This window comes from Erithacus rubecula (assembly GCF_903797595.1).
Source record: "Erithacus rubecula genome assembly, chromosome: 8".
NCBI classification, from domain to species: Eukaryota; Metazoa; Chordata; class Aves; order Passeriformes; family Muscicapidae; genus Erithacus; species Erithacus rubecula.
The window spans coordinates 31,059,274-31,082,064 of NC_136659.1; the positions used below are offsets into that span (position 1 = coordinate 31,059,274).

Below are 22,791 nucleotides of genomic sequence, written 5' to 3' on the forward strand. Positions count from 1 at the left end.
AACGACTTCAGTTTACTCGAGGAGCAGCAATAACACAGGTTTTCCTGTTTACTTGTAGCTGGTAAAATGCATGTTCTGCACTCAAGTTTTAAAACTAAAGAAATTGGCTGTTAAAGAGGGAATTTATGTAGTATAAGGGATTTTTAATAGCTGAACTATTTAATATCATTGCACCTTTTAATAACCGTTGCATCTTTGTTTCCTGGATTTTGGATTTAGATGTCTGCCTTCTCTAGAGCTGCATGCAGGTGACCCTCTGCTTGTTCCTTTGCAGATGCCCCCCTGTTACTGCACCCCCAGCCAGTACCCGCACTCCAGCCAGCAGTACCGCCCTGTTTCTGTCCATTACAGCACGCAGCAGAACCAGGCCCTGCCCCAGCCTGGCCAGCAGACAGGTTTGTTCCACTCTTTCAGCTTTTCATTACAACACTTTGTCTGGTGTTTCTCCCGCTTTTTCATTTTCAACTTATTTTGCTGCAAAATTTAAAATAAAGGATCACATGTAGAATACAAAGTGTAACTAACGTAGGGTGGAAAAAATTGAGGCACTTGGGATTCAAGCCATTCCTTTAAGTGGCTCGTGCTGTAACATTAATTATAGGATTTTTAAACTTTAAAAGTTAATAATTTTAAAAAATTGTAATTTGGTAACTCATAACTTGATTAACTTGCAAAGTAAGATAAATTAGTACCTTGAAATGATGTAACATTCAAGAGATGTACCTTAACTGAAAGCTCTGAGCTAAAGAACCTAATGTTAGATGATGTGGCATGAAAAGAATGCTGTGCAGAAGATACTGAAGATACTGGTGATACTGTTTTACTCTGTCTTTCTGTCCTGTGATTAAAGGTGTAAGGATATTGGATGAAACATACAAATGAGACTTATGTGGTTACCTGTCTTAGTAATGACTTCTCAACTGTCTGAATTGCCCTTCTATGAATGTTAGCAAGCTTCATTTCCATTTCCTTTCTGTTGTCTTTTTTTCCTTGCAGACTTTAACTGTAAGCTACTGTTATTCTGACAATCTGTACTTCTAAATATTGTTATGACTTCTTCAATAAGATTTGTATTCCTAAAACAAATTTAATTCTTATTAATATCTTGACTCATGGTCAAAGCTTTCAGAAGTAACTAGTGATGTTTGGAGGCAAAGATCCTTAAAGACCAGGCTTTTTTACCAGCTCTTAGTTGAACATGTAACATCCTCCTGAGTTTTCTTCAGGAGGGTCTTTTTAATTCCTTCCCTTGCCCCCAGCTACGTGTTGCTCTACAGAAACAGGATGAAAGATCAGCTTTTACAAATATTAACTGGATTTATTAATGTCCTGTGAAGCAGCATATAAGAGGGATGGATCCTCTTCTGTGCTTCTTCTAGGAAGTGCTCCAATAGTAGCAACACTTGATGGAGTTATTCAGGGTTCAGTTCACAAAGATTTTTTTCAAAGGAAAACAAACTACTTGGTTTTGCAACTTGTGTTATCCACTGGTGTTAGAGATGTGTTACCCAACTGTATTACACAACCTGCTTTCCTTCCTCAGAATTTTTAATACCTAGACTACTACTAATTAACAAAAAGTCTGAGATTTAGGAGGGATTACTAAGTTTGTGTAGCACACAAACTCCCCAACTCAGAGAGCTCAGTGCACATTTGTACCCAAACAAATCGGTCTGAATTGGAAAGCATGAGGTGATAAGATACAAAGGGATGGACTGGTTACTATTAGGTAAGTTCCTCTCTTGTATGTTTTTAGCTCTTTATATTTTAACTGAATTTCACTGCCTATGGGTGAAAAGTGTCAGCAGATAAACTCCCTCTCTGTCCTGGAAGAAACAAAATAAGCAGGCTGTGCAGACAGCTGCTCTGCTGCTTTGATAATGTGCCCTGTACCTGCACTCTGACATCAAGGGATCATGTTTAGGTAGTATGGGGATAGTCCAGCCAATAATTTTATTCAGTGTTTGGTTACTTGGTGTTTACCAGCACTAATGGGAGAAAGAAGGATCTTACCAGAAAATGCATAATTAGTGCTTAAGTGAAAATCTCCAAACTGTGCTCCAGCATTGCTGGTTCTCATTTAATGCTTTATGGGCAAATTTGAATCAGCATTTTAGAAACTGATGGTTCCATGCCTTGTTATCTGTTCTGGAAATGCCTCATAAGATGGTGTATTTGAAAATTTTCTTGCTTGTAATTTATTTTAAGCCATTGATATGTGTATTAATTTGACATAAAGTGACACCTGGAGTGGTTGATGCTTATTAGCAATATGTGGTTTTGAGCCAAAGGCTCCACTTCACTTGGCTCATACAGCGAAGTGCCAGGGCAAAAATGATAGTTACAAATCTTGCATTACATAAAAGCCATGGGATTTGTTCATCTCAGGAAGTGGTTATTAACTATGAAATAACTTTGCAAACACAAATTCAGATAAAAGGTGACAGCTTCTGAGAGCATGGCAACTGGAGCCACTTCTGCTCTAATGTTGAGGAGTGGCCTGACTTTACTGATGAGCTGTTGGATTCGGGGCCGTAACACTGTCTGAGAGGTTTACATTTCTCACAGTGAACCGGTCTCTTTTTCAGCTGCTTCCTGGCTTCCTTTTTATTAAAGGGGTTTCAGGTGAAATATTTGGAGGGGGTTGCTTGTAATAAAAATGCTTTTGTTGCCCAAAAGATGTTGGGAGAAGAAAACTCTCCTTAAGAAAAGAAGCATTTCTGATTGCCATGTTAATGTGAGCCCAGTTACCATGAGACCTAACTACAGGTTTTTAAAAATCCAGTCAGAACTACAGTTCCTGTAGGATCATCAGCTGCAGTTCAACTGGCTTCTGCTTCACAAGCCAGGGATAAAACTACTCCAGCTGTAACAGTAGCTGTAGTTATAGCAGTCATAACTAAGCTCATCAACTCCCAGCTCATTAACTGAGTGGTTATACTTGCTTTTCTGTTCTTCAATAAACATTGTTTCTCACTCCTAATGCATTATTCAGAAAATGTATTTCTATATTCTGTGAGTTAACTTTTCTTATATTAACTGTGATTTCTTTGGAATTATGTAAATGCTAAGAAACCTGCTCCTATTTTTACCTCCAGTTTCAGATATTTCTGTATAATGGGACAATCTGCTGTGGCAGGTGTGGGGTTTGTGCTGAGCACTGCATTTCTGTTAGCCCACTCTATGCAGAGGTGAAACTGCTCTAAAAATAGAGCATTCTTTGGAACGCTCTGGGGAGCCTTCGTGGCAGCCAATTTGTATTGTTCCAGTTCCCTCTGCTTGCAGAATTGATTGTCTCTGTCTCTGAGTGCCAGAAAAGGCTGCAGAACTAGTCATGGATCCATTGCAATTTCTGGGACATGAGGGGTTCAGACTGTGGGTGCACTGATTGGGTCTGTCACACCACATTCCCATTCTGCTGCTTTTTAGGGGCCATAGATCATTTTATAAGAAAGTATGTTAAAGCATTTTGTATATAACAGATATAAAGGGCATTTTGTGCACAGTTCAGACTTATTAAAAATTCTAAGTACTAATCCTACTTCAAGCATGTATTGTTCTGAAGTTTTGTCTAGTCCTCTGAAAATATTTATAGTGTTGTGTGTTTCTAATGAATAGCTGTCTTGCTTTTAACAAACTGAACCTTCTTCTCTTTAATTTTCTGAAGCAATATTTGATTATATTAACAGTCTTCTTTTAGTGTGCATTGTTGCAATTTCTATAGAGAGCCTGCTGAGGCTGTTAGTGCACAATGTTCATTGTACCCTGTGTGGATGAAATCAATGAACATCAGTGGGTGCTGCTCTCATAAAGGTTTTTATGTTAACTGAATTACTTTCAGAATAGGCCAAGCCTTTTTTTAGCACAGCTTAAAGAAAACCCAAGTGAGTTTTTGCAGCTAAATTTGCTCTATTATAGTTCGTTGCCAAGGTAGGGAGCATGGGGAATGTCAAGGTCAGTGGGCTGTGAATGTGTCCAACTCAAACACAGACTCTTCTTGCTGTCAGTGCATCTTGACAAGCCCAGTTTTGTTATTCTGGAGGGATAACTGGCTTTGTCTCAGAAACACTGACTGTGCTGGGGTTTTGCTGACGTGGTAAGTAGAGCACACCTGTATGATAGAACATGAGAGAAAAAGAACTTGTGTTCTGCATGTGTTTGGATCATGGTAGCAGTTACCTGCTAAACGCTTTTTAAAAAAAGAGGAAAGGGGGAGTTTAGGCTGGACTTTATAAATGCACAGATTTCCTGTTTGGCACTCATGCTTGGGGTGTTTTGGTTTGTGTTTTGGGGCGGGATGGGGTGGGGTTTCTTAGGCAATTTGTGAAAGATAGGAGAGGATACCAGTTTAAGCAATAATAAATTGTTTTAGAAACGCTATAGAGGGGTGAATATGAAAATCTTTCTTTGTATCCTGAAGATAACTTTGAATATAAAACATCTTCCACTATGCACCAACATGGCTTGAACTTGAAAGATTTTTCTCAGTCCCCAGTTGGTTTTGGCATTACAGATTTCAGAAGAAATTGTCCCTTTGAGAATTGCACACATGCCTTATGCAAATTTTCCTGAAGTCTGATTTAGTTTAGAATTGCAGTCAAGATGTTCTGACCCCTGGGGCACCTGAGGTCCAAGCTGAATTTTGCATATGTAGAGTTTTCAAACTGAAGTACCTGGAATGGCCTTGTTCACAGTACCAGACAATTAACTGGGTTTGATCCTGTCCAGCATGCTTTGTTCAAGTGCTTCCATCTTTCACCTGTCAAATCAAGGTGTTAATGCATGTAAGCCAGAGTGTAAATGAATAGTGCACGCATGTGGGAGCAGCATTGCAAACAGTATGGATAATATTTCATGCTGAATCCAAATGAGTAAATCTTTTAATTTTAATGTTGGCTTCTTTTAATATGCATGATAAGTTCAACTGTTGTGAAGCTGCCAGATTAAACAATCCATTGGAAAATGCTACACGTGTTTTTTCACATAGTCAACTATGCTTAAAATGTGTTCATTATTTCAAAATAAGATTTAAATGTATAATTTCAGGTTACCAGATTTTGCCCAACCAGCAGCAAAACTACCAGGGTTTAGTTGGAGTTCAGCAGTCTCAGAATCAAAATCTAGTCAGTGGCCAACACAACAATATTGGGAATCAAATTCAAGGTGTGATTGTTCCATATCCCTCAGTGCCATCTTATCAGGTGGGTAATGGATTTATTCCAATGACTCTTCTGTGGATTTTAGTGTTGGGTTTTCTTTAAGTCCTTTGCTTTATGGTAGAAATGGCAGAAAGCTGCAAGCAGGTGTCCAAGTTGACTTTGGGGACAGAAGTTAAAGATAAAAACCCACAACTGAAGTGAGAAGAAAGCATCACAAGTGCACAAGTTCTAGTCCTGTTAAAAGTCAAGTGCTGCATCAGTTGCAGTTCAGAGGGTGGGGAAGAAAAGCTTGGAAGATTTCCAAGGTTTCCACTTTCTGTTGTAAAGAAAATGCATTGTTAATTTATGGAGTCCCTTGGAGCCAACATTTCCATTTGGGGGAAGAAGATTTAAAGAATTTTTTTAAAATACTGCATTGTTATTTTAGCTACTGTAATCACCATTTTTATGGATTTAAAGAACTGCAGGAGATCTTTCAGTTGCTGGGGTTATTTTTAAATTTTTGTATCATCTGGGTGTGATAGTCAAGAGGCAGAAACATTGTCTGCAGGAGGAAACCTTACTGTGTGGCCCATTGCAGGTTTCGGTGCCTCAAGGTTCCCAAGCAGTGCCCCAGCAGACATATCAGCAGCCTGTTATAATTCCCAGTCAGTCCAGCCAAGGGCTGCCCACCACAGGAATGCCAGTCTACTACAGTGTCATTCCATCAGGTCAACAGAACAACCTAAGGTGAGTTTAACTGATAATTGATTCCTCAGCTGGGCTTAGTGGCTTTGTAAGAATTGACAGGATCTACTTTTAGTACTGCAGATATTAAAACTATTATCTTAAAGGCAGAATTACAAACACTCTATTTTTGGTCCTATGCAATTAAGGTAAACAAGCAGTACTGCTTTAACTGTGACATACTTGTTGGACTGGAAAACATTGTCTCCATAGCACTTTCAGCAATACTTTACTGCAGTTCCACCTCCTAAATTTTCTGTTTCTTACCCATGAAACACCAGTATGCTCAGCAGCTCAGCCCTTCTGCAGTAGGATTTAAGATGACTGTTCATATTCACTGGTTTTGTTAAAGATACTGCATTATTAATGTGTCAAGAAAAAATAATTTGAATCCCAGAAAAAGATGGACTTGTTTTTTGGAATGGAAAAGGTTTAGCTTACTTTGTACTGTTGATGAGGCCTGCTGGCACCAAGCTGGCTGTGAAACAAGTATAGAAACTTGGCTTTTGTCTTTTTTTTTTTTACCCACCTTGGTAGCAGCAAATTGGTCTGCATGTACAGCCCTCCCTGAATATACATCTATGTCCCCAAAGCAGTCTATTTGAGAACAGATAGGTAAGTACCTAGGAGAATTCACTAGGATTAATGCTTGTTAGCAATTTTTCTTTCTCGAGTTTTTTTTTTGAACTTACAAATGTGCAGCATTTAAAAACACCTGAGAGCTTTTCAACAAGCAGCAACTGTTTGAAGCTTGTTCATCCTTTTCAGAGTGCAGACTTCAGTAGTATTTGTACCATCGCCACATGGTTTCATCCACTTAAATCTGAATTCCTGTTCTTTGTATCTCAAGTTTTTAAAATCCTTTTCTGTAGTTATTATATTTGAGATTCAGTGAAGTCACAGGTCAGCATAATTCCAGACTTCTCTTGAATTAAGTTTGGTTGCTTGATCTTTTGTGTAATTTAGAATGTCCCTCTCATTTATTAGGAATTCAGTGCAAACTGGCAACCAAAGACAGCATCTTGCTTTCAGCAGAATAGTTATGCTGCAGCCCTTGAACAAGGAAAGCAGAATGCTGTTTTGCAGGAGCTGAGTGTCAAACCTGTGGGTCACTGCTGAAAATCAGAATCAGCAGGCAGATCAGAAGCTGTGTGAGAGCATCTGTGTTAGTTTTCATTTGGTTTTGTCTGCTTTAATGGAAGAGAATCTTTAAAATTATATAAGCGACCTATGGAACAAAGGATGGAATAAACTTTTGACAATATAGGTAAAAACAGTAGGTCCAAGAGGATTAAACCTACTTTTTCCCCCCACAGTTTGAAGGAATAGTTTTATTCTTGGAATGTTTATCTGTTAGTACAGGATTCTATAGGCACTGTTCTGATAATGGGCCACCAAACCTGATGTTCTGGCTGAGCATTAGTGGTATAACAGAATCTAACAGTGTGTTACCTGGTTTTCCCCTGATAACCCTGAAAAACTACCTGGCATAAATCAACTTTTAAAGTTATCCTTTTCCTACATTTTGCAAACAGCTGGCTGGTTGTTTATCCCTGGAGTCGTGTTCCGTTTCCCACCCCCTTTGGAAAAGCCATCTCCTCTCTGGGCTGTGTCAGTGGACCCTGGAGCAGAGCTGTGTCTTTGGTGTGCTGCCCCAGCTGCCCAGGGCCAGCCCCCAGCTGAGGGACTGCATCCCAAATCCTCATGGCAGGGGCTGTGGGGATCGCTTAACCGAGACCTAATTCTGCTTAAGTGAGCAAGACAACAAATTGTCTTTTTATTATTATTATTATTCTGCATGTCTTTATGCTGATATAGAGCTATGGACACAAAAATAGAATATCAAAATAGGTGAATTAATGCAGTTACTCAGTGTAGGTGGGGCATGTGTTTTTGCAGAGGAAGAGGTGAGAAGCTTCAGTCTTCTGAAGAATGAATGAATTCAGGGGTAGGTGGGAATATTACTGACTTAAAATTAACAAAAGCTCAGTGATTTGCAGTACATGTAGACAGCAAATGCAGAAGTCGTGATTAAATGAGTGAAGCATAAATGCTTGTTAGTCATGTTCTTTTTTTGTTATTACAGTTCATCTGTAGGATATTTGCAGCCTCCTGGATCAGAGCAGATACAGTTTCCTAGAACATCATCACCATGCAACTCACAGCAGCTGCAAGGACAGCAGTGTGCAGGTTGGAAGAACAGAGTTTTTATTGATAAGCTTAAAAAAATGTCCAGCTATTATTATGCTGGGTCATTGGATATTTGCTTATAAGGGTTTGATTTAGAATTAACCGCTCTATTTTATTACCTCTTTTGTTCCATTTTTGAATTTATTTTCCATTTTTAACCCTGAGGCAGATTAATTTGAAATTTCAAATTTAATCTTTGAAATATCTCAAGTTACTTTCTTGAAATCTAATACCATACATCATAATGCCTTGCATGTCTACTGGTGAGTCAAAACAGACATAGGAACCATACATGGGCAGCAGAATCACTTCCATCCTTTCCTGAACAGCCAGATGGGTCTGAAAACATTGAGATTTGGGTTTTTGTTTGACAGGAGTGAGGTACATTTTGGAAGCAGCATACTTGGCTCTTCTACTCAAGAACCATTCTAGATTTCAGTTAACAAAGTAGGAGCAGTGATTTTCTTAAGAGATCTTGAGAAGAGTTTGAAAACTGAGCATTGTGGGGTAGCTTTTTGACCTGCTGGAAAGCTGAAAGTACTTGAAAGCTGTGTGGGGTGTTTTGTTTTTATGGCAGCCTTATTTACTGCTTTTACTTCCATAGTTTATAGCAACCATTCAAGTCAGAAGCCATCACCTCCTACATTATTGCCACCTTCATCCAAGTCAAAGCCACAGCAGGCTGCTTCCATTGTGCACTACAGCATAGTGTCTCCACCCTCATCATGTAAAAGTTCACCCACTGGTCTTTCCATCATGCAGCCAAAAAAAGGTATATTTTACTGGGATTTTCATCTAAGCCATTCTGTCTAGAACCTGCTGTAAATTTTCAGATTGGTTTCATGGCTAACTGCTAGAACAAATGAAACTTGAATGCCATCTCTGGTTTGTTTTTTTTTTAATTCTTCACCTGTATTGCTATTATTGTATCTTTTAAAATGATAACTTGGAATTTAAGAGAAACAGTGGCTGCCTTCTGTGGCCCTCAGCAGGTAAATGTTACTCAGCAGAAACATTTAAGTCACTTTCAAAAGGTTTGGATCTCCAAAATACTTGGGTAATTTTTAGAAGGTGTGTAAACAAAAGCCTCAACGTGTTTGAAAGAGTGTTGATCTTGTCAATCCATGAAACATCTATAACTGTTAATATCCAAACACTTAAAGCTCTGAAGGTCCAACCATAAAATTGATGGCCTGGTCAGGAAAATAAGAGCACTAGGGCTAGCCATGACAAGAGATTACAGAACAATCCTGTGACCACAGTGGCACTGTCTTTATTTACTATTAGGGAATTTGATACATTAGAGGCTTGGTTGGTAAATAGGGATGATCTCAACTTCTGCCATCTCAGTATTTTGCAAGCAAGCACTAGATTAAACAACCCTAGATCAATGACCTAGATTCTGTTACAGGTGTGGTTTCTTGCAAACATTTATCTTTAAGGTATTTTTTGAACCTGTTTATTAGTAAATAGATAAGATGCAGTTACGTGGCAAGATAAATGTTTATGCAGTTCATGGGCAGGTTTGGTTTCCATTTGCTTCAGATTTGTTTGGCTTTAATTCTGGAAGATTTTCATTTCAGAATGTCTAAAGTGGGCCTTGCACTAGTTTGTTTTTCCTTTCTCATGGGATTTGGCAGGTCTTAAAGTGTCTGCAAACTGACTTGTGGACTGTATGACACTTCATTGTGTCAGGATACTTGGTTAGGAAAAGAATTCAATTTATTTTTACCATTTCCTGAAATGCTGGGCAACTACATGCAAAAGAAAAAACATAATTTTCTGAACATGTAAAATTTTCTTTTGCAGTTTAAATTGCATTTTATATTGGCAGTCTTTTAGAGATAGTGGTGTGGATGTTTCTGGAAGAAAAAAATGTTTTTGTTGAGTGTTCTCACAGAACAGAGATAAGTCAAACAGAGTATGGTAGAGTGTTGCAAAGTAAAATTTTGTATATAAACCAGTAAGATGTAAATTATTATAGTTTATAAAATATATAAATATGTGCATATAATATTAAAATGAAACATATTTTTGTGTGTTAGATGTAGTGTGCAAATAGGTGTTTGGTAGATCTCAGGTTTATAGGGACTAGATAAGTTTATGGCTTTACAGTGGAAAACTGTTGTGTTGTATGTTATTGAGATTATGTAGCAGTCATAAACACAGTTGTATTTTATTCTGCTGTGCAACAAAACAGAAATATTCACAATGTGGCTCTGGCAGGGATGCCTTAATTTATATCCTCTGCTAAAGCTGGCCAGATACCTGATACTTCCATTGCAATCTATAACACCTACCTAAAACTTCTTGCCATTAAAAAGAAAGTGTAGATGTGAAAACATTGTTAATTCAGTTGCCAATGTAATAAATATTTACAAATACGATTTACAAAAGCAAATGTAGATTTAGTGTTACGCGTTCCTTATTCTACATAGTTTGGTTTGATTTTTTAAGAAGTCTTGCTTTTTGTGTAGACCAGGGGTAGTGAAAACAATAGCCCATTATAAAAAGCACCAGATGAATATATTTTATAGTCTGTATCTTGATGCTGTGATGTGGCAGTAAATTTAGAAGACTGCAGAATCCTGCTTTAAAGACAGATGATTAAATGATGTTTAAACTGTGTTTTAATCATAGTTTCTCAGAAATGCTGTAAACAGTGGGTAGAGCAGAGGAAATTGCAAACAAACATTTACACAAAGAAAGGAAGGGTATTGTATAAATTACCTTGGGCAGAGGGGGAGATGGTCTGTCTCTTGGGCAGCCTCTCCTTACAGCTTCTGGTGTGAAACCTCGTGGAACAGTGCTGGATGTCCAGGTGTTCTCCCCTGACTCTGGAGTTCTGGTACCACAGCACCCAAGTGGGACGAGATATGGGGATCAGTTTGCAGTATCTGCCCGGAAAAGCATTCCTAGGGAGAACTTGTGAGGGTTAGCTTGCCTAGACCAGAAGTTGATGCCAGGTCTTTCTGATACATGCCATCCTATCAGAGAAAACAACATTTTGAGTCTGCATTGCTGTACACCACATAAAGCTAACTAGGAAACTTCTGTTTTTAAACGAAGCGTATTTTTGCTTAATATCATGTTCTGCAATACAGCGCTTTGATAGAAACTGCAGTGAATGTTGAATACTATCAATTACTAATAAACAGAGTAATTTCTTTAAAAACATTCCCAGCAGTGAGTTTCAGTGGCTGCACTATCTCTTGTTCTGGGAAGCCCTCTGTAAGTGAAATATTGTACAGAAGACGCTGCTGCGGTTCCTAGAAGCAGCAGCTCCTTTAGCAAAGCCCTGCTGGTGTGTCATCTGCCCTCCTTGCGTTGCAGCCGCGGTGCCGCCGGCCGGGGCCGGGCCTGGGGGGGTGGTGATGATGCAGCTGAACGTGCCCGGCAGCGCCGCCCCGCGGAACCCGAGCCCGCCGCACAGGAAACCCGGCAAGTACTACAGCGATCAGCCCCGCGGGCACAAGGCGGCCGAACTCTGCACTTTAGACGGCGCTGCACAGGTACCGGCTGCGGGCCTGCTTCTCCAGCCTGACTTCAGATGGGCGTTCATTCTGTCTTTGTCAAAAGCTCTTTCTGGGAATAAAAATCTTGCTCTGATTATACTTTAATAGAGCTACTTCAAGTGCATTTAAATCTTTAAAGGCTGTGGGTGCTGTTCAGCTTGTTCAAGTAGTACTTTTTGAAACACTAACGTGTTGTTTATTCCAGCTGCAGCATAGTCCTCAACTGGGCAGCCCTGTCACCTCACCAGCCCAATCACCAGCACCAGCCCAGCTGTCAAACATGAAGAACATCCGTCCCACACTGACACCTCTTTCTATTGTGTCCCAGTTTTCTAGACCTTTTGTCCCTGGACAAGGTATATTTTTAGTTAACTAAAATGTGTGTGAGATTTCTATTTATCTGTTTTAAAATACAAGTTATATGAGGATCTTCAGATGAGTTGCTCATTTTAGTAGTATTGCTGTTGAAGCAGAATCATCAAAATTCAGAATTCAATTGAGTATTCACTCGAACATCATTTAAAATTTCACCTTATTGCTCTGCACTGATACTGTACCCCATATCTTCAAAGGCTTTTCATCTCCTCATTAATATGTTTCTCTAGCACACTGACTTTCTCATATTGTGAAACTTCCCATTTCAGCATTAAAAATATTAATAAAATGTTTGGTAGAATTTAGCTTCAATTTTTAACCATAAATCATTAGTTGATAATGCAGTGAATTGCACCACTGCCTAAGCATGTGTACTTCATTCCTCTGTAGAGCAACAAGCATGATGGGATGGAGCCTCTAGCCAGGACTGTACCTCAGTATTTCAGATAGTACCCACCCAAGGACACAAAAAATTCCTAACAGAATTTCAATCCTGTGCTGCCATGTCAACAGAAAAACAGCAAATAGGGAGTTTTCACTGAGATGGATAGTTGATACTGTTTAAAATACAGTGATATAAGCCTCTTTTGTCAGTGAGCAAAAATATTCTGATAAAATTCCCAAACTCAAAATTATCATGTCCATTTTACAGAAAGATTTACTTTAAAGCAAAACTTACAGAAAATTCTGTATGTCTCTTGTATTGATAAAAAGAGCCTTATTTTCTTGTCTTTGTCTTATTTGTTGCATAATCTTTGTAATTGCTTTGTATTCTGATGCTGTCAAAATTCCAGGTGGCCTGTTTGAAGCACACCTCTTAGCTCCCTTAATCTGCTGTGATTACTGAAAACTTCTAGGGCATTGTCTTTGTGCATCCTTGCAACAAATAGGAATCTGAAGAAGGGCCTGGCTCTAATCAGGGCTATAACCATGAAAATTACTAAATTAGCTTGCTGAGAGGAGCTTTAGACTTATGCAGCGCATTTTGAAACAGAAAGGACTTATCTAAGACTGCAGTGAACAAAAACTTCTGAGTGTAATCCCTAAATACCAGAAGGTTGGTACCTTTTCACCTTGGGATCAGGCTGTGGCTGACACTGATGGAGTCAGGGCACCTCTGAGTTTGTTAGCCCAGCCAGACACTCAGCTTTGTGCACAGTGGTTCTGCTTTCTCTTCTGTGTAACATATTCAATGAGAGAGGGATTTGGAGGAAGATCTCCTGTAACAGAAAAACCCTTCTAATTACCTTTCTCTTTAAGGAGATGCCAGATACCCATTGCTTGGCCAACCCCTGCAATACAATCCATCTTTATTACGTGGACAAGTAACAAGCCAACAGGTATTAAAAGAGAACAATCTCATGGCAACAATGAAAAAATACCAATTCACAACTATCATTACAAGCACCTTGAATAGGGGAATGTGTTATGAATGTGTTATTGCAGTTGGAGAATAATGGAGTGGAAGGTGCTTGCTTTGCAATAAGTTTTATTCTCTGTCAATACTCCCTATTGTTCTTGTTCGTTGTATTAAAAAAGGGAGAAACATTTATCTGAACTTTGGCTTTTAGGCACAGTGTAGGTGATGGATTTTTTTATTTTAAGCAATTCACTAGCTAATTCAAAAATCTAATGGGGACTCTTTGCTAAAACTATTTTCTTTTATTCAAGTAACTATTTCTAAAAAAAAAAAAAATTATATATATGTGGTAATTTCTAAACAAAGAGTTCCTTATAAGAAAAACAAACCCAAAATATTGATGTTAGCAAAGTGGAAAAGTTTTTCCGTTTAATTTTTGGGACACACAAATCCCATGCCTCTACCTTGCTCAGTTCTACCCAATGCCAGCTAGATGATGTGATGGCTGGGGCAGGTGGATATTCTTCCAAGATGATTTAAGGTGATTTTTTCCCCCCCATTGTTTCCTCCCTTTCTTCTGTAGTGAAGGACTGAATGTGCTTGACTGTAGAATTATCAAACTCAGTAACTAAAATTGAATGTGAAAATCCTCTGTCTCATGGTGTAGTGCAGGTTATTTTCCAGACATTCCTCTGCACTGCTTTTCACTGAGCTGATAAGATACTGATGGATTGTCATTAAAGTTCACCCTTTGTGTCAATCTTACCAGTGTCAGCCTGGAAACAGACATGGGAACAGGGGAAAGAAACCAGCAAAGAAGGCTGCTTCAGCAGATCTTGGTGCAGGAGAACCAGGTATAGAACTGCTGACTGACACAGTCATTCAGAAAAAGGAATTATGGTGATGGGCTGGGAATGTACAACAAGAAAAGGTGAGAAGGGCCAGAATTAAGAGTTAGACAGAAATGGACATGGCAAACATTGGAAATGTAAGGATGGAGAAGAAGATATGGAAATAGGGGAAGAGGGAAGTTAAATGGGAAAAGTGTAGTTTTGAAGGCTGGAGAAAAGACCAGAAAAGTTCAGGATTGGAGAGTATTAAAAGAAAGAGCAAGTCTATCAGTTTACTGGACCTAATTTCTATAATATTGTTATATTTATTATTAATTATATACATCCCTGCTTCCTTTTACTGGCAAAACAAGTTAAATCAGACATAAACTACAAATTTTGTGCTTTTTAGTTTCTTTTTTTTAGATTTTTCCATTCTAATGTATATAAGCACATGGATATGGGAGACATACTAGGAGATCTCTACAGATTAGTTTGTTGGAGTTGGTGAAGATGTCATCCAAATAAAATCTGATGGCATCTATCTTAATACCTTTACTGGAAAGAATTTTTGCTCCCTACTGTCAACTCTTCACAGAAAGTTGGAGATAAATGAGTTTTTTGTAACAATTTAGTGGCAAAGGTTTTTTTTTTTTTTTAGATAGACTAGTTTTGTTTGCATGGTGATGTGTGAAGTGTTACCAGGCAAGGCCAGTGAGATGCTATAATGAGTTCTGAAACCTGCTGCAAAATGAGTCATTGATTTTATTATTTTCCCCTCTTTATTCTGAGGACCCTCTTTGTATTCCCAGCTTTTATTTGCATTCTTGTACAAGTAAGCAAATTGTATTTGTAAGCAGTGCTAAATGTGAGACCAAAAACTGTCTAGAATATCAGGGAGGCAAAGCCTGTGGATTTGGTATCAGCCAGCCAGATACTAGTATATAAAATAAGTCATTTTTCAGTTAGGGTGTTGTATATTACTAAGTGCATTACCCATTCAGATTAATTGTTTTTCTTCTTTCAGTTGTGGGCAAAGTTCTAGAAATCACTGAGCTGCCAGAAGGCATAACTCGTGTGGAAGCAGAGAAGCTCTTTGGAGAACTGTTGAAGGTGGGTGCCAAGATCCGGTGGCTGCGGGACTCGCAGTGCCTGCAGCAGCAGCAGCAGCAGCAGCAGCAGCAGCAGCAGCAGCAGCGGCGGCTCTGCGGGGACGGCGGCTCGGAGCCGCCCCGCGCCGGGGACTTGGCCTCCACCTACACGGTGCTGGCCACCTTCCCCAGCATGGCGGCCGCGCAGAGCGCGCTCAAGAGACAGAGCAGCACCTCGCTCTGCAAGTTCCGCCTGAGAAGCAGCAAGAAGCACTACGACCCGCACGTCCTGGAGAGGGCCAGCTCTCAGTAGCACTCGCAGCGCTGGACACTCGGCCTTTACTACTTCCATGTCCTCCCTCGATTGGTTTGATGTCATGGGGTTTCTGTTCTCTTCATAGAGACTCCTGGGATGTTTTGTCACATGACATTTGCCATTGAAGAATAAATAACCCAGTGAATCCAGCAAGATGAAGAAAAAAAATTTACAGAGTTAATCCCAGACGATAGCAAGGAGTGATCTTTGCGACAGACAGCTTTCTGTAAGGAATGCTGCTGAAATGCCCCTACTTTTATAGTAGTTTTGTTTTATATTTTTGAAATCTTGTATCAGATCCAAAGTTCTATTGTACAGCAGATGTTCATAAAAATCCATATGCAGATTTGTATTTTATAATCCCTTTTCACAGCCAGCACACAGCTGTCCATTCCAAGGCAGGAACCTGAGGATTGGTGGAGGGGAAAAGAGAACCATTCTCAAGGAATTCTATTCATTTTCTAGCAAACTACCCAAGATCTTCAAGTTAACCTGTTCTTTGTTCCTTGTGGGTTTTTTTTTCTTTTGTTTTCTTTTTTCCCTCTTTTTTCCTCTTTTTCCTTTTTCTGTTTTTTTTTTGTTTTGTTTTGTTATGTTTTAAGAAAAAAAAGAATATCATTTTAGTAACTAACTCCTTAAGTGGTCCTTCTCTTTTGCAATACATTCAAACAATGTCAAAAGAAAATTACAAGTTTGTACCCTTGAAGAATTTGCTTCTGATCCAGCAAGTTTAATAATTACTAGAAGGGGATTATGAATAGGTTACAAAGAATGTTCACTGAATCACATTTTAATATTTCTTTTTAACAAAAGTGTGAAGAAACTTTATGTATCTTCATACAAGTGACAAAATGTTTGCACTTTAATTGTGTTCCCACCAGTATGGGTCTCTTTCTCTTCCTTTTCACGCTAAGATAATTGTGTTTGATAAGTGCTGGAAACCTTTTTAATGGTTTAAGTTTTCATCATTTGCAGATGCTCACTGGACATTAAAGATTCATTGCACATAAATGAAACAAAACTTTTTCAACTTGTGTAATTTGCAAGTCTGTACAATGTGTGCTGATGCAAGCCTTTTTCAGTTCAAAAGAATAAATGTTTACAAACACAAACTTTTTCAGTGCACTTGTTTAAGCTTCTAGGAGTCCTCTGAAACCTGGATGAACTCATGTGACTGACTGGGATCCTTTCAAATGTGAGAAAAGAACTTAAACCCACAAATATTAGAACCTCTTAAAAAAGCACCTGTTATTCCTCCTCTGGTGTTTATGTTATCCAGTCCTTCATAATATTTGAATGTTTCTCTGTATAAGTAAAGAGAAATTAACCAGATGCTCTAAGGGACTGCTCCCATTTTTTAATTTTTAGCTCAGGTACTGATTTGCTGTGTAGACATGCAGCTACTCAATCACTTCATAAGGCTGTCATTTTGTCCATTTGTGACTTCTGAAAGTGAAAATTCAAGGTCAACTTTGTGTTTAAAAACCTTTTAAAGAGGGTAAAGATGAAGAATTAAGGTGCCTGAACTAGCATTTGTTTTCATTGTTTATACAACTTATTCTATCCCTGAACACCCAAACAGTGATGAAATAGAGGAAAACTTTAAAAGCTGACCTGTCTGGGAATAATGTAGCCTAATAAATTAGTTTTATGGGACTTGATTCTGTGAACTGCTGTACCAAAAGGTGTTTACTAAAGGTAAACTTAGATGCTCCCCTGAAATAAAGGGGAGGATGTGTTCAGCTTCAAGTCCCCAGATAAAAGACAAATCTATTAATTCCAGTCAGCTTTTCTAAAAGGATGGTACTTGGCATTCAAGTTGTGCTTGACTGAGGATGTATTTCTGGCTGCTCCTTGGGCTGGACTGCTGTAGTTTAGTGCAGCCAAACCCAAAGTTGGTAAAAACCCCAGTTTATCAATTACCCCTCCTGTGAGCAGCACAGACAACATGACTACTGCCTGCATTCTGCCACTGCCTCTTGCTGATTCCCTTACTAGTTCAGGATTATGGTTTAATCCTGTAAAAGTAGCTAAGAGATTAAGGGGCTATAGGGACAGGTGTCTCAGCCCAGCAAGGCAGCTGCCTCCCATCATTAACTCATTCCACAAGATTCTTCCAAGATGCAGAAGGATAGGCAGTAGCTGAGAGCATCCACCTATTCAGAATGAACCCAGCACTAAATTTGCATCAAAACAAACCCTTTCCAAAGGCTGTTGCATGGCTTGCTGCATTTCATAAACTGTCCTCATAATAAAGAGAAGGTAATATGAAGTAAGCATGGAGAATGCAACCCAAACAACAGGAAGGGAGGAATACACTGATTAGGAACAAGGCTCAGAAAATATTTAAATTTTATCAAGGAAGCTGTAAGCTTGAATGCAAGTTGCCCTAGAAGAAAAAATTAAAACATATAATAAGCCAGTTGTATTCTAATCCAGAAATTGATCCTTTCCAGTTACTAGAGGTCTGCCATCCTTTGAGTATGTTTTATTCTGTGTTAAACAGGGCAGGTTAATTTTTTTATCTGGATGTGCCGATACGAGGCCACACAGGTCCAATTCACAGGACTTCTGATGTCTACAGTGGGTGAAGTATTAAAATGTTTCCACCTTCCCAGCTGTGTTTATTCCTGGATTAGTGCTATTTCATACTTGCTCTAGTAAGAAAGATGCAAACTCATCTAACCAAGACAGTTTATACCTTCCTGGCCTTTATACCCTTCTGCTCCTTTTGGTTCCTTACACCACATAAGCCCAGGCACTTTGTGCAAAACCCCTGGAACTGCATTTGTTCCACAGGTTTGGTCTAGAAAGCAAATAAAAGCACTTTATGCATGAAATGGATGCATGTAAAATACATTCTCATGTTCTCAAATCTAGTACTCCAGTGTGTTTGAACTTCCTCTCATTTATCATTAAAGCTATTTTAAAGCAAATATTGGCAAAAGGAATTAAGTGGGAACTTCCACTGCAGCAATATATTTTAATTAACACATATTGTAAAATTCCTCCCTGAACTGTGAACACTTCATATAAATTCTGATAATACAGTCAGAAAGATAGTTAAAACTTAAGAAAATAAATTCAAGCCCTATACTTACACAGAGCACTTGGGCCTGGTGCTGGAATTGGGTGGATCTTTCCAGCACACCCTACAACATCCTCACAGGCTGTGCCTGCCAGGCTGTGCCTGGTGTGCTTTGGTAAGGCAGGGCTGGTTGGGAACAAGCATCTTCTATCTTATTTGTGAGTTTTCACTCACATACACTTAGAAAAATGACATGAAAAGGAGCAGAGTGTCTGCAGAAGGAAACCCTGTGCTGTGATGTACACAGACTGTAGTGCTTGGGTGTCTCCACCTGCCACCACCCCTAATTTTGTAGGACACGAGATGTTTCAAGATCTGGCTGGTGCAGGGCAGCTGTTTGCAGATGGGGTTCTATCAAAGCATCAGAAGAGCTGTAGCTCAATGAATCCAATAAGGTACTTGGGTACACAACACGCCTTTCAGGGAGGAAGGAGAGCTGTTCACCTATTTCCTGTCTTTTTGCAAGCCAGTTCCCTCTCAAGGTAGAATAAATAGTTATATGCTCATCCTATGACACTCACTTGTGCCTTAAAACTCCACACTTGCTTTGTTTGTTGTTTTGAGTTAACCTTGTGCTAGGTTGGATGCCTGAAAGGGAGCCAAAATTACAACTTCCTTTCTATAAATACTATTTAGCTCCATTATGTATTTTTCCACATAAAAATTGGTGCAGGCCTCAAGTTCCTGTATTTAGCCCTAAAGCAAAGAATGTTTAGGTGAAGCTTTGGAGAAAACTGACCAAAACACTTTTAAGTTGCAGGTCATGAAAATTATTGTAGTTGGAATTTTTATATATTTCTAACTATGAAAGGAATTATTTCAATCCCTTCCATCTTTCTACAGCTTGGTTTTCATGAAGGTTAATAAGCCTCTTTTCAATGTCTATTCCTATTATAATTTAAAATGTTTTGGGTATTTTGGCTATCAATGTCAGTAAGTATAAAATTAAAGTGCACAGTGTTAATGTGACTTCATTTTGGAAGCTGCATTTTTTGGGTGTAGACCAGAATCCTTAAAAGGGCCTGATATCCAGAACATTCTGAAAATAAGTCCCTGTAAATTGTCTTATTCTGGAACCTAAGACCAAAGTCACCATTCACATCCAAAACCTTCAGTGTAAATTAAGTTGCTTCTTGGATTACTTGAAAATGTGTGCAATGATGTTCTTACCATGACATGTATGAGCCTCTTGCTTCAGTGCCTGCCTTGTGTCCTCAGACTCATGGGGCCTGGCTTTGGTCCTGACTCAGTTCAGCTGCCCTCACTGCAAGGTTTATTTTTTATCCTGCTTGCACCTACTTGATCTTTCATGATGTTTGTCAAAACTTGCTGGGTTGAAAGTGGATGTTGCTGAAGACATGATTAAGCATTAAAATTTGGTCCAGGACACGAACACTTTAGTGTTTGCTGCTATTTTTTCCTTTTCCAGTCTCACTGGTAAAGCTCATGCACCGAGTCATTATATGGGATGCATGCAGCTGTAATGGACTGTGCCTGCCCTTGGGAAGAGAAACTGGAATGTCAGATGAGCCTGGTGCTGTAAACCAAAGAGCTGTAGAGGACAACCTGTGTGTCACTGGCAGTTGTATGCTTTTAAAACTGGAATAAGTTATAAAAATAAACTGTGTTGCTATGGATAATGCTTAACAGTGAGGTTTATTCTTAATTCAGCTCCTGTGTCCCAGTTAAGTGGGAATCTGAATTAGCTGGGGATTGGTGACGACCCACTGCTGACAGCAGTGGAATGTTTCAGCACAGGTGAGCAGAGGTGAGGCACGCTCGACTGGCTGGGCTATGCACTGACCACCAAGGGATCTGGAACACTTCATCTCCCAAAATTACATGACATGACACTTTAAAAAGAATATTTACAAGCAGTATTGCACGTCATACTTGAATCACAGTGGCCTCAGTTTGAACTTGAGAGGGAGACACTGACATTCTTTTTTTTTTCTAATATCCTAACTTGTGTCCTAGTTGTAGGGTTAATTAGCTTTGCCCTTTGGTTTTCCAATGTAGCTACTAAGAAATGTTATTAAGTGTGTTCTGATAGTCTATCACACTGATTTATACAATCTGGGAAGTACACCAGACCTTGACTACACAGTTACTCAAATTTGTCAACTTTTCACTCAGCTTAAACTAGTAACTTTGATTTGTTAGTTAACTGTTGATTTAGGGTGAAGCAACAGTGCAATTTAAAACAGGAATTCCCTAATAAAGATACTTCCCATTTTAATCCAGATGGATGTGTCCTGGCTTGGGAGAGAAAAAAATATTCTCTTAGAATGCAATTACTTTGTTTGCCATGCCAACAACTGAAAACACACAAGACATCCCCCTTCAAAGAACTGAATCCCAGGTAATGCTTCACCTGTCAAACTATTTTTTCTTATTTCTCAATAAAACACTCTATTTACATATAGTTACCTTTCCTGTAAAAGATTGTACACCTTCACAAAAATTATATATCCAGTCAATAGTAAGCTCCTCTTTTTCTTCCTTATTTCAAATAGTGTTGAAGAGTTTGAAAATCATATTTGCAAAACCATTTTTAAAATATAGAGTGCAACATTTCACTCACCCTTCTTGTGAAACTTGGTTTCCAACTTAGGGCTCCAAATCAGATGCAGTAAAGGCAAACTGCAGTTGCTGGAAATGCCAAGAGAATTAATGCAACACATCCAAATTTATCAGAGAATTCAAGATACACCTTACAACTTAACCTCCTCCTCTACATGCACTTGTGTAACAGAGATGTCTCTTTTTTCATCTCCAAAAACAAATTTGTAGTTTGATTCTATCCAACCTTTGGCACTGTCCTTAAATCTGTTTTGTATCATGAAGAAAGAAAATACAAAAACAAACAAATTTTTTAAAAATCCATTTCAGAACCATGTTCTGATGGTATTTAAGAAATGTGCAGAGGCACAATACAAAGTTTAGCCAGTGAGCAAGATTACTACAACAAAATTTCCACATGTTGCATCTTGAGAGAGGTAGGATAGATTTTGTATACTATTGTCAACACTGATTTGCTTCCTTCTCACTGTAAGTTTGTAGGGTTTTTAGTTGCTATTAGCCAGTTACACAAGTTACAACAGTGAAAACTTTCCAGACTGAGAGATTGTATTTTTTGGCCTTTCAATGTTTGAATGCCTGCCTCAGCAAGTTGCCCAGTACACACAGTCACAGTCCTAATGGTGCTTAAAAAAACCCTCAAGTCCAGTGTTCTGTCCAAAATGTTGTCAAGTGCTCATCAGAGTGTCCTCACAGCCCCAGGTGCAGGAGGTGCCCGTTTCTCTGGCAGCTGCCTCACAGAATCATGGAATTGTCAGGGCTGGAAGGGAGCTCTGGAGATCACCCTGTCAGGCAGGGTCACCTGGGGCAGTGACACAGGAACGTCTCCAGGCGGGTATGGGATGGCTCCAGAGGGAGACCCCACATCCTCCCTGTTCCAGTGCTCTGCCACCCGCAATGTAAGGAAATTCTTCCTCATGTTGAGATGAAATTTCTTGTACTTTAGTCTATGCCCATTGCTCCTCATCTTGTCACCGGGCACAACTGAAAAGAGTCTGGCACCATCCTCTTGGTACCTGACTTTGAAATATTTATATATTGGATTTGAGGTAGTTTTTCTGCATTACGGAATCACAGAGTCAACTGGTTTAGAAAAGACGTCTGAGATCACCAAAATGACCAAACACCACATCAACCGGACCATGGCACTGAGTGCCAAAGCCAGTTTTCTTTAAAGACCCAGAGCAATGGTGACTCCACCACCTCCCTGGGCAGCCTGTTCCAATGTCAAGCCATCTCTTCTGTGAAGAGATTTTTCCTAATCACCAACCTAAAACTCCCCTGGCAATTTAAAGCTATGTCCTATGGTTCTGTCGCTGGTTTCGTGGCAGAAAAGGCCGACTCACACCTGGCTCCACCCTTCTGTCAGGGTATTGTAGACAGCGGTAAGTTCCATTGAGCCTCCTTTCCGCCAGGCTGAGGCGCCCCCTCAGCCGCTCCTCACAGAACTTGTATAAATATAAGGGCACTTATATATTCCCTCTCAGCCTTCTCTTCCTAGGCTAAACACGTGCAGCTCCCCCGCCTCTCCTGACGCCCCGGGCCCGTTTCTCAACAGGAG

The 22,791-nt window shown here is 39.4% G+C and overlaps 1 protein-coding gene and 1 long non-coding RNA gene across 20 annotated transcripts in view; one reads left to right on the forward strand and one right to left on the reverse strand.

Moving 5' to 3' along the window:
- R3HDM1 (R3H domain containing 1) overlaps nt 1–20,290 on the forward strand; it is an 81,423-nt gene extending 61,133 nt beyond the window's left edge. For 16 of the 19 annotated variants that reach the window (XM_079311736.1, XM_079311725.1, XM_079311737.1 and 13 more), the window contains 10 exons: nt 275–395; nt 5,047–5,201; nt 5,740–5,888; nt 7,972–8,075; nt 8,680–8,847; nt 11,409–11,587; nt 11,796–11,946; nt 13,226–13,305; nt 14,095–14,179; nt 15,183–20,290. In XM_079311736.1, the coding sequence (XP_079167862.1) occupies nt 275–395; nt 5,047–5,201; nt 5,740–5,888; nt 7,972–8,075; nt 8,680–8,847; nt 11,409–11,587; nt 11,796–11,946; nt 13,226–13,305; nt 14,095–14,179; nt 15,183–15,559 (1,569 nt within the window). In that variant the 3' untranslated portion in view covers nt 15,560–20,290. The remainder of the gene's footprint in view (nt 1–274; nt 396–5,046; nt 5,202–5,739; nt 5,889–7,971; nt 8,076–8,679; nt 8,848–11,408; nt 11,588–11,795; nt 11,947–13,225; nt 13,306–14,094; nt 14,180–15,182) is intronic. The other 3 variants (XM_079311738.1, XM_079311734.1, XM_079311726.1) reach the window with 2 other exon arrangements.
- LOC306804749 lies at nt 10,542–13,212 on the reverse strand. Its single transcript, XR_013774987.1, has 2 exons — nt 13,031–13,212; nt 10,542–10,990 (listed from the first exon to the last, which is right to left on the reverse strand). It is a non-coding gene; the product is annotated as an uncharacterized lncRNA (long non-coding RNA).
- Nucleotides 20,291–22,791: the final 2,501 nt, after the last annotated feature.